The sequence below is a fragment of the Aulostomus chinensis genome, chromosome 3 (assembly GCF_037954235.1).
Source record: "Aulostomus chinensis isolate RoL2024-O1b breed Wild chromosome 3, RoL_Achi_v1.0, whole genome shotgun sequence".
Lineage (NCBI taxonomy): Eukaryota > Metazoa > Chordata > Actinopteri > Syngnathiformes > Aulostomidae > Aulostomus > Aulostomus chinensis.
In genome coordinates, this window is record NC_141322.1 from 16,373,444 (window position 1) to 16,385,291 (window position 11,848).

At 41.9% G+C, this 11,848-nt stretch overlaps 1 protein-coding gene across 2 annotated transcripts; it reads right to left on the bottom strand.

Annotated features, from left to right (window-relative positions):
* Nucleotides 1–1,787: 1,787 nt before the first annotated feature.
* Nucleotides 1,788–8,213, bottom strand: LOC147267885 (putative nuclear hormone receptor HR38). Of its 2 annotated transcripts, XM_086200705.1 has the most exons (8): nt 8,086–8,213; nt 5,388–5,787; nt 4,955–5,243; nt 4,572–4,701; nt 4,144–4,307; nt 3,822–4,024; nt 3,547–3,725; nt 1,788–3,461 (listed from the first exon to the last, which is right to left on the bottom strand). In XM_086200705.1, exons 2-8 carry the CDS (start codon nt 5,783–5,785, stop codon nt 3,199–3,201), a joined length of 1,626 nt encoding a protein of 541 aa, XP_086056831.1. In that variant the 5' UTR covers nt 5,786–5,787; nt 8,086–8,213; the 3' UTR covers nt 1,788–3,198. The 2 variants fall into 2 exon arrangements, with proteins under 2 accessions (XP_086056831.1, XP_086056830.1); XM_086200704.1 differs by having other exon boundaries at nt 4,955–5,787.
* Nucleotides 8,214–11,848: the final 3,635 nt, after the last annotated feature.

Here is an 11,848-nt window from a genome sequence, read left to right on the forward strand (position 1 = left end):
TCATGGTGTACAGTAGGATCAGATGTCGAGCTGCTTGATGCAGTAAGTGCTGCGGTCTGCCATGGCTGAGAGTGCAACAGTGTCATCTTCCTCTCGTCAGAGTTGTTGCCAGCATTAACGCCATATGTGACAAAACAACTGCAACTCAGTAAAAAGGAGGCTACTTTTTGTCAGTTTATGAGTTCAGCATTGATGTAAAGAAGGCCTCATTTAACCCTTTATTTTTCCTCTTTCCTGGATGCAAATAACTTTGAATTAACTTCAGGGACGTATGAGTTAAAGTGAGGACCAATAATCATAATAATCAACAAATAAAGGACAACAGGGCCAGAAGAGCTTGACAGAAGTGGTACGCTGTACATTGAGATATGTCCTGAGAGCTTATCTTAGAAGGATGAGAACATTTTTCATTACCTTTTGTGGCAATGCATTGGGTTTTAGTTATACTAGTTGTGGGCGGGGTGACTGGCTCCACCTCTAAAGTGGGTGATAGGTTATGGCTTGAGTCACTGATGAATGTGACTATGTGCTGATGAGTACCTGAGCATTTGTACTGTTTATGTGAAGACATGCATTGATTTAATCAAATTGGTAAATCTATAGAGCTGATAAGACTTCAGTCATAGTGTCAGGCAACTAACAGGCTAAGGGACCCCAGGCATCAGCCATGCACTCCAGCTCCTCCTGGGGGACCCCATGGTGTTCCCGGGCCAGACGATGTGATCCTTCCAGCATGGTGTGGTTTTTCATGCCTTGATAAGGGGAGATATCTGGGAGGCAGCCTAATCAGATTGTAATCATCCAAAATGACTTCAGCTGACTCCTTGTGACATTAAGGAGCAGTGATTCCACTCCAAACTCCCTCCCAATATCTGAGCAGCTCATCTTATCTCTGAGGCTGAGCCTGAAACACAGCGGCTCAATCAATGGAATGCAGCGTGAGTGTGGTGTGTTCGCTGCAGTCAGTAACAACTAATATTGAATGAAGCAGCAACAATGAGCGGGTCATTGGAGAATAGGTATACATTCATATGCCTCCTTTCTTTGAAAGATGAAGCAGGTGGACAACTGCATTGTTAGATCATGTCTGTTTTTGTATACTTGTTGTTGTTATTGTACTGTCATTGTCTGGTGTCTTCGTTGCGGGTGGGGGCGACCCTTGATGACGGTGTCTGTGTGTAACGCAGGTTGGCTTGTCGGACGGTTGATGTCTTAAGTGGTGTAAAGCTGCAGGTGACAGACAGCCAGACGTGAGATTTGAATTAACATGACGTGACCTCAATATCTCACTTGATGGTCATGGTGGATCAGTGACCCTTAAATGTCCAGGACGCCCTGTCTGTCAGTCAATCAGAACTGAAGAGGCCTTTTGAGTGGGAGGTGAAACATCCGGAAAAACATCAAGCAAGTCCAGTTGCCTTCATACAGCCCTCAGATATACATGGATGTTTTTATGCATCTGCTTATGTAACACTGGCTTTAAAAAAAAACAAAAAACGAAACTGGCCAGCTATTTTAAAAGCGAATTATTTCGCTGTCAGGGAATTTGCTGAAAATGACAGAAACCTTTTCCAATACCTCAAGAACAGAATCCAAAATGGCACCTTTTTCATTTGGCCCACATTATGTCACACTTCAAATAGCAAGAATGGCAAAGTAAGAGGGAAAAAAACGGGATGAAGAAATGGCAAAGGCCTCCGGACTTACAAGACACGTATCACTCTTTTCCCAATGATGTACATTGAAGCAGCCTACAAGTATTTTAAGAATTTATTATCAAATATTTTCCGTCCATGATCATATCTGCATCATGTTACGAAAGCCCTGTTTGTCCCAAACAAAGATACATTACAGTAAGAGAAAGAAGTATATTTCATATGGTTTGAACACTGAAGTACTCTTAGCTGCTCAACTGCTCATCACATCCCAATGTGATTTATCGAGAGATATCTGTAGTTCATTACGAGATGACAATACAAAAAAAAAAAAAAAGAGGGAAATAAAATCCACATGCAGAAAACTGCACAGTTTATACAAGTGTGGAGGACAGTACCAGATACTGTTTCAAGCACACACAGATGAGCTTCAAAATACAATGTGGTTTTGTATTCGTAAATGTAACAGGCAAAGCCAAGAAAGAGCAATTGTCAAGCGTAAGATGTTTGCATATGCACATGAATTTTCAAGCACTGAGGGGACTTTCATGCAAATGTAGAAAAATATAGAATCAAATTTCTGATGGGGAGAATTTTTGTTTGATTTAATGTAACGCTGGGTTGGATAAATCTACTGTAGTAACAAATTTGAGCAGGATAGTTGGCTCGAAACCACCTTTATGCTGTCATGGTTCAAGTATTGTGTGTTGTTTGCACTTTATGTCAAAAGCTGGTGCAGACCTGAAACTAGGGTGACGGTGAATTCTAACTTATTGCAAGAAGCTGTATCTGATATCTGGAATGAAATTCACTTGGTGTCACTTGAGCGTGGTTCCAGGATTGGCGTTTATTGAAAGGCACTTTAATCTCTTCTACTTCTCATTCAGCAGGTTTTCCTTGATGTTCTAAAGGGGCCGAGACGTGTCAACAGGAACTTCCCAGTATCAGCTGTACAGCTCAAGATCCACAGCAGGTTATTTTGTTTAGCTGAAAAAGTTTGAAACCAGTTCTATGAAAATAGGAGTAACTTTGGTCCAAGACCTTCCACGGGCTCACATTTAGGACTACAGCTGTCATTCCTTTTGCTTTTTGAAATATTCTTCGCGACGAATAGGACGTGCGAGTCTGTCTGTTATTGTCTATATTCTACCATCTCAGCTTCTTATTGGGATTAAAAAGCGCTCTGAAAATGCTTTTAAAGAGATTCTTGTGTTTCTTTTAGTTGCATAGTAAGACAACATTCACACATCTAGCACAGCAATAGTCATTTTATAAATGCACGCGAAAAATATATTTATGTGCTGAAATGTCGAGAGCTTTTCAGTTTTGTCTATGACAGTTTCAGTAGGCTGAAATTAGTCTGTATGCAACACACATCCATTTTCATTTCTGAAATGTAAAAAATAATATTCGGCTGGTTTCTTGAACAGGCATTTTATCAGCAAAGGTGAGTTGGACGTCTTACCAAAAGACAGTAGAGTTCAGCAATTAAAACCTCATGTGAGGGGCTTTGTAACAAAAACAAAGTTGTGTTCATGTCCTCTCAGAATGGGAGGGTATCCATAAAGATCTTGTCCACAATTGGTGGAGGGGGGACGAGGTTCTCCAGTTTCAGATAGAAGATGCGCTGTAGGCCCTGCGTGCAGAGAGTCCTCAGTTCAGGGAGTTTACCCAGCAGGCGAGAGAGATAGTTGGGCTGTGTCCGGCTCATTTCTGATCTGTTCCCGCTCACGTGTTCCCTTAAGCAAGAGATGATGTGGCTCTGGAAGTCCTCAACCCGTTTGGGCTCTTTGAGGCCGTGGCGATCTACGTGTAGTAGATGTTACAGTTAGAGACATTCAAATGTCAAATACCGCAAGAGTCACAATAGTGAGCGAACTAAAGGTCTCACCAGTGATGATGACAAGCGCCGCAAGGCACGCAAACAAGGAGACATCCAAGTTCATGCGGTGAAGGCTCTGGGAGAAATCCATGATGGAATCAATCCAGTCGCCAAAACTCCGAACACACTGCATTCGGTGGAGGACCATGCCGTTACAGAAGATCAGCTTGTTCTTCTCTGGATTTGACCTGCAGTTTCAAGCCATTGGGAAAATGTATGTATTAAAATATGGACATCAGTATAGAGACTGAAGGTTAACATGGTATTTTTTAACAATCAATCACCTGTACGCCAGTCGTAAGATGAAGAGCTCGACAAAGGAAGATTCAAGGAGCAGCTCTTGGTCCTCTGGGCAGAAGTCTGTGAAACCTGGGATGGTTTCAGCCCAACTTCTTATAATATCTAAAGCACCGGTCAGCAGGTCATAGAACTGCTGAATATCACTCGCGTCCTCCTTTTCGCGCTGGTCATCCACTGTCTCCTGGTACTGAGGAGGAAGAGAAGGGAAGGGTTACTCCTGCTCTTTTAAAATCTAATTTTACTTCATTTATAGATTTTAAACACTTGTAATAAAAGCGAAAACACTCTTCAGGCCTTGAGACTTACCTTGGAATAGTCAAGCTTCCCGATAGTTGGGTTTGAATCCAAATGTGCCCTCACAAGGGAGGCTATGATGTTGATGCTTGGGGTCGTGGATGAAGCCTCAGCCACAGTCTTGGGTTTGGAAGGCAGACGGCCTCGACGACCTTTAAGGCTGTCGGTGCGAACAACTAAGACAAGGAAAGAAAGGAGGCGAGGGAGACTTAAAGTACACGTTTGTGACTCTCACATGGCTGTCACCACACACACCCAACACTTTGACAAACAGCTGCCATATCAATGTCACTTTCTCTTTTTTTTTTGCAGCTGGCATGACAACACTCCAGTTACATATGTCCTAGCTTTGGTTTCAGCCGACTGTCATTACAAACCATGTTTTGCCGTCATCATACATAAGTCACTGAAAACTTTAGGGGACTATGACATTGCATTACCTTCTTTGACCATTCCCACTGTGAGACATTTCTGGAAACGGCAGAACTGGCAGCGGTTTCTCCTCCTCTTGTCCACTGGACAGTCCTTATTGGCGAGGCACACATACTTAGCGTTCTTCTGAACAGTTCGCTGTCAAGCAGGAAGGAAAATTAGTATTACTAAGGCTTTACTGTAACACAAACACAGATTTATTATCTTTTTTGAGGAATTTCTTTTGATTTTACCTCTTAATTATCGTGTCCAAAAAGCTTGAACATGCAGTTTTATTGAGAGCCAAAACGCAGTATATGATAGGCTGATGCTTTACCAGGCAGTTAATAATTGTATTTTAGTTGCAATGGTATTATATATTTAACCTGCAAATTTCTCTGCAGCTTTTTACCTTGAAGAAACCTTTGCAGCCTTCACAAGTGCGGACTCCATAGTGCTGGCAGGAGGCGTTGTCGCCACACACTGCACAGCGCCCCTCACTCGATCCTGGGTTGTGGACTTTAGGACAGGTCAAAACCCCCTCTCCTATCCTTGGACTTTCAAGAGGTCCGTGCTCCAGAGACACAGGGGGACAGTGTACTGCAGACATATGTTGTGGAGGAGACAAGTAGAAAGGGTCGTCTTGACCGGGCTGAGCCTCCCGATGCTGTCCCAGAGGAGAGTGCTGCTCCTGTGTGGGGCTGAAGGTGAAAAAGGAGAACTGTTGTGCCACGCCGGGCTTATCTGCCACAGTCGATTGTTGGGCTGAACTATAATGGCTGAAAGGGGAGTCCCACACAGGTGTAGACTGACCCTGAAAGCCAGGAGTTGGAGGTGACGCATACCCTGGACTGCCATAGTAGTCCGAACCACATGATGACAGCGTCTCATCCAGGCAGCTGAGTGCAAAAGAGCCTGGGTAACAGCCATACACCTGGAGGTCATCCAGCTTGAAGGCTTGGTTCTGCACCTGGCAGCCGGAGCTTTCTGCTACAGTGGCGTGGCTGAATGAAACTGTAGAGGTGGAGGGAGAGGCGGCAATCTTGCAGGAATAAGCATCAAACTCTCCCATATAGCCATTTCCCACCAAGGTGTTGATGCTGGGTAATGAAGACATAGACAACTGGTCCTTTTGGTCACTGATGTCCATCGCCAGTTTGGCACTGAGATCAGAATTCAGGAACTCAGAGCTGAAGTAGTTGTCATGGGGCAGGGATACACACTGGGTTTGTACACAGGGCATCGCTAGGGGAGAGAGCAACAATAACCAACTGTGACGTTAAATTGGAACAGCAAATGTCTTAATTATTCAAAAAGGTTTATATGAACATGAAAATGTTACGCAAACAGCTGTCAGACATTCAAAAAAGCCTGTGAGTCAAATCAGTGGGAACAACTGGAGCTGAAAAGTTCATTGTTGAATTATGCATGCATTAAAGACCAGGTGCCCCAGTTAATTTGATACTGTCGACTCCTTTTAATCCCTCCTCTGTAACCATTCAAACTGTATCCTTCCGTTACACCTTGAACTGCCTCATTTCCACAACATTTCTCTAACTTCAAGCTGTTCTCCTTAGAAAATATAGCAGCTGGTCCAGTGCAGAAATCAGATGCTGTCAGTTATCATGTTACCGACTGCTAATACTCTGAAAACCTCCTTCAGTGGAGGGCAGCCCTCTATGACAGGAACTGTACCAGGGCGTGTTGCAGATTGTATTTCAGTATGGGCTGTATGCCAGCTGAAATGGGAAAGGTGGCAAAGGCTGTTTATGTCTGTGCATGAGTGTTTGTATACTCGTGCAGCTGTCTTTTTAACATCCAGTTCGAGCTTTAAACCATTGTAGTGAGGATATTTTGGGAAAGGGAGGACATTTGGGTCCATCTTCGAATTGTAAGGCCCCTCTGAAGGACAGTTTAAAGGTTAAGGCTATAGTTTAGGTTAGAATTCTGTTGATGATTAATCAACATGATTAATGTTTGGAGGAACGATGACTTTGAGGAAATATGTGTGTTTGCTATCCTCCACAGAGCAGGCAAGAAGATAGATACCCTTTTCTCTGCTGAGCCTCCCAACAATTGGCTGGCTGCTAGTTAGCTTAGCACAATGAACAGAAGTGGATGGTCTGTGTAGTAAAGCTTCATTGAAAGACATCAAATACACTTTTCTCCAAAACAGTCTTTGTCTGAATGAACAGAACGAGGGCTGTGTACTGTATTCACTATGAAACAACTATTTAAAATTTTGAAATATTGTAGTTTTCTAATCAGATGCATAGCCGGAACTACTTTCCTGACTGAGTGCGGTGATTTGATGTATCGCCTCAAAACTCAAACTTCAAAAAACAGCTGACAAACATTACAAAAAAAACCAAAAAAAATTGTCCAACTGGAAAAGTGACAGCTACAGTTTATAATGACCAACATAGCACCAAACCAAGATCCTGAACCTGATCTATGGGGGAACAGAATGCAGTATACAAACACTTCCCGCTCATGACCATTCATTGCGCTAAGCTAATTAGCAGTCAGCTGGTCTCTGTGGGTCTCAGCTTCCTACTGTACACACAGAGGAAAGAAGTTTCTATCTGCCTGTCTGATTCTGGGGGGCAGACAAATAAGTGTATTTCTCAGAAAGTTTGCGTGTTCCTTTAGGGAATGAACTGTGTCAATAAAATAGTTGTACAACAACATGTATATGAGCGTGTGAAGGTTTGGTTAAAGAACACATCTTCATCATTCGGAGTTTTTCATTAAGTGTGTAGTATAATGCCACTTAACATCACCCAAATTATTTTCCTAAATGTGCAGTTAAAATTAAAGGCAGACTACACCACTGAAGTGTGCAACATTAAATTGTATGTCTCCATAAATACACCCTACAGGTCTGAATAGGTCTGTTCATATGGCTGCAGTACTAAATGTTCTTATAAATCACGCATGTGACTTGATTATAACCCACTAAAATAAACCCTTAATTTCATATTTGCACTGATGCAGCATAGTTGCATCAGTGCAAATATTAATAAGTAATGTTTACATTCATAAAAACTAAACAGATGCAAGTATTATACTAACAGATATGAGTTTATGTAGTTTACCTATGGTTTATAACGACAATCCTGCAGTAAATTTTAACTTCACTTGATATCAACTGTTAAGAGTTATTGTAAAGAGATGTTTTTCAGCTTTTCAGTCTGTTATAATGATGCTACTGTGGTAGTTTCTCATAAGAGGCCACAAAAAGTTTTCTACAAAAACTTTACAGTCAAGTGTCTTTAACTAGAAGGATTGTTTTACTTGATTGTGGGCCTTAATAGTTTTTCAGAAGATTAAGCAACTATATAAGAGAAAACTTTACAGTAACTTCAAACTTATATTTCCTTCAACTATTACACCAATTTGAGTGCAAGCCTTCAAATATTGGTGCGTCCCATCTCTTATGTTCTCGGAGCATCTATGGTAGCGCACAGGTGAGCTCACACACCTGATTAGATCAGTAACAAGGCCCACCACTCACACAAACGACCCCCCTCCCTCACTGACCTGGTTCATGGGAATATCCGGATGTTGAAGATGTTCATTTATTCCAACCGAGACGATTGTCTCCTCTAGCAGAACACACACTCATTCAAGCACACACGCTCACAACACACACACCAGGTCAGCTCAGCTCAAAAGGCTCCATGCGCTCGTTGCTTTATTGCGCTGGAGACGAGACGAGGCGGGACGATGCCCAAACATAGAAAGAGGGCGGGGGAGCGTTCCGGTCTCCAGCCAATCAGCTTCGCGTTCCACACAGACGTCCTCAGTGTGACGCACTCACGGGATTCCATTGACGCAAACGCCCAGGGAGTGTGGGTGCTAAATATAGACCACCAACCACAGCGTCTGCTCACGTGGGGCTATTACTGGAGCGGACGTTTTCAGGTGAGGAGAGGAAATGTGCACGTTTACTTGAGCGAAACCAGAAAAAACGGCTTTGTTTGGTTTTTAAAATAGATTTGAAAGGCAAACTGTGAGAGGATGACATAACACAACCACCCACAATTTAAAATGATGAATTTATTGAACCTTCTATAGTCAGTACACCTGTTCAACAGTTTCATCACATGGTTCTAATACATTTGCTGGTAAAACTTTACAGTGAGCGTTGGTTACTGGTGGTTAGTGAATGGTTTGATGTGTACCAGAATGCTCCATAGGCATTACTGAAGCCTAATGAAGCAGTCGTTACGGCACCTCTGGCCGTTATCTTAACGTGGGTGACTTATAACTCTTCATCTTAACCAGCAACACCCCCCCCCACACACACACACACACACACACACACACACACACACACACCACCACCACCACCACCACCACACACAGACACACACTGGCTCACATACAACACCACCACCACCTCAACCTCCCCCAGTTTTTCCATCTTTGCTGTAACTTGTAAATTTTGCATGAACACTATTAGATTAGTGATCATTTCTATGCACATTAGTTAGCTGTTAATAGTTGTCTAATCATCAACTAACTGCTATTAAAGGACCTTTACAGTAAAGTGTTGCCCATTTTTCTAACCTACTCTGTCCACACCACAGGTCTCTAACTCCTAGCCTGGGCCTTGATGTGGCCCAACCCACAATTTGATACAGCTCTCCACATGATATCAAATTATAATGAAATTCCATCCACAAGTTTTCTTAGTATTAGTATTGGTAGTAGTAGTAGTAGTAGTAGTGGTTGTAGTAGCAGTAGTTGCTGTTGTTGTGGAGGTGGAAGTAGTAGTAGATTTCTACATTTTAAAAAAAGACATTAGAATTAACTAAAATAGAGCACGTCAGGAGCCATCAGCCGTCAGGATCAACCATCGATTTCCATGCGTGTGACATTTGTGGATAACCAGTTAAACCTGGTCAGTGGAAAGAAAACCTTTGGGAAGCTAAAATCATATTCAGTGTTGGTTCTTAGTTGTAATGCTCATTAACATACCAACATGGCTCCTTCAAAAGCCAGTAAAACGGAATATTCTGACTCCAGGCTTCTTCTTTTTACTCTAAGTAGCTCTCTTTTGACAAGACCGGATTAATCAAGCATCTCAGAGACTCGTCTGCATGGTTTTAACTACAGTTATGTCCATTGGTGCTTTCAACCAAAATACACACACATCACACACACACATATATAGGTGTATATATATTTACATATATATATGTATATGTGTATATATATATGTGTATACATATATATATATTACTTGTGTGTGTATTTACAAAGAGCAACAACCTATTACTATAGTAAACATGAAACCCGATATCCGACCGACCAGATGGATGGATTATCTTTTCTTGTTTCTTATAAATGCGGCCTCCTGAACAAACACAAGTATTTCCCAAAGATTCCATTGTGGACAGACCATCAGCCAGAGTATACAGTTGTTGAGAAATTAAATGAATCCAGTTTAAAGCTCCTTTTTTTGTTCACCTCCCCCGAAATATCCCAGTTTTACTTAACAACAGACTCTGTGGAGCAGTTGGAGGGTACTCGTGTTGCAATGTGTGAGTCTTTTTTGCTGAGAGTTGAAAGAAGACACAGTGTTCTGCAAGGAAATGAAAGAATACACAATTGTGGCAATAGGAAAGATTTTTCAGGACTCTTCCCACTCTGTATGATGTCATCACTCAAAATATCACATCTATTAAATGACCTTGCTATGTGTGCGTCCACCCTGTGATGAGGAGCTGCTCCAAAATCTAATGAGCTCTGCCCATGCCCTCCGACCCCTCACCAAGAGTCAAATCTAGCATTTGCATGACTCTGTTTACAGACAGACAAAAAAAAAAACTTTCCAAGGCCAAGAATAAACCTCGAATCTCAATATTCTTATTGCCTTCACTTGTGTGTGAGTAACTTCATATTTATATGGATTTAAATGTGTTGTGGTTTCTCTTAAACTTTTGCCTCAAGATAGCATTTTAGCATTAGCAATAATGGTTTCCCTTGAAAGTTAACATAATCTGATTTATCCCATCATGTTATATGTACGTTCATTTACAGAATAACAAATGCAATGAAAGCGCATAGTTGTCATTTTTCAGTGACAGTAATTGTAGGACAGACGTTTATCACCAGAGAAACATCTGCTCCACGATTCCCTCCTTTGTCGTTTAACATAATTAATCCCTGGAGTTTACTGTGGTTTAGGAAATATGAACATTACGATAAGATTACACTTTGAATCCAGGAGACGCGAAACGACGGAGCACTCCGTACTGTCATCTCATCATCAGGCCATTTGTGCTGAGGATGCCGCAGTCACAGCTGCAAATGTCAGCAACAACTTAGGCTTCATCTAATACCGCTTATGTCATAACAACCAAAAAAAAACAACACTTAACCGGAACCCTCTCAGGGGGGCCTTGGGCACGATCTAGTTTCTTTTTTTAAGAATGACTAAGTGGGTGATCACTCAGAATGGGAAACTGAGATGTGAAAGTTGTTATGTTCACTTCAGTTGAAGCATGCAGCGTTCTTCCTAACTCGGACGAACACATTGTGCGCTTGCTGGCCGTTTTAAAAAACAATGTTGTGAAATCGCAGAAAATTATGTATGATGGAGAAGTCGCTAAATTTGTGAGTTTTACCTTTGAGTCATATTCTGCACCCACTGCCGATGTGGATATTTACCTTTTCCTACATGCGATCATTGTGCAGCCACATTGTGCTGTTTAGGACAAACAAGTGCCAACAAAAAATACAACTTCTAATTTGTATTGTTTGGAGTAGTTGGGTTCACCTTCCTATACCACAGGCTGGAAATGGGCAGTGAGCCCGTCATATTTAGGGTAAAGCTCTTGTTATTCACTTCCATCAGAGTCAACAGCACAACCAACGAGGAGAACAAGAGTAAGAACGACTTAGGGACATGGAGAGGGTTCAGTTGCTTTTACAAGCCATTCTTAAAATCATAGAAAAATGTATCCTCAAATCAAAAGAAATTTTGTGTAAAATAATTGACTTCTGATTTCTATTTTCATTTTATAAATGGCTTTAATTTCTAACTAAAATTGGTTGAAATGATCATAACCTGATCTTGATTAAAGCTGCAGGTGGTAAAGCTGCCCCGAATCCTTGCTGTGCGTTACTTTCCCCTTTGAATAACCTTCTAGAAGGTGCGTGCCTCTACCAAGTTACCTCCATGGATACAGAAGATGACTTGCAGCCACAGCCAGATCAATTGGAGAACAAACTTTAATGTAACTGCTTCTTTCCTGACGCCCCCCCCCCCCACACACACACACACACACACACA

Coding starts and splice junctions, on each gene's coding strand:
- LOC147267885 (XM_086200704.1), bottom strand. CDS start 5,785: ATGCCCTGTGTACAAACCCAGTGTGTATCCCTGCCCCATGACAACTAC. Junction 4,702..4,954: donor GCTGCAAAGGTTTCTTCAAG/GTAAAAAGCTGC, acceptor CCTGCTTGACAG/CGAACTGTTCAGAAGAACGC. Junction 4,025..4,143: donor GGAAGCTTGACTATTCCAAG/GTAAGTCTCAAG, acceptor CTTCCTCCTCAG/TACCAGGAGACAGTGGATGA.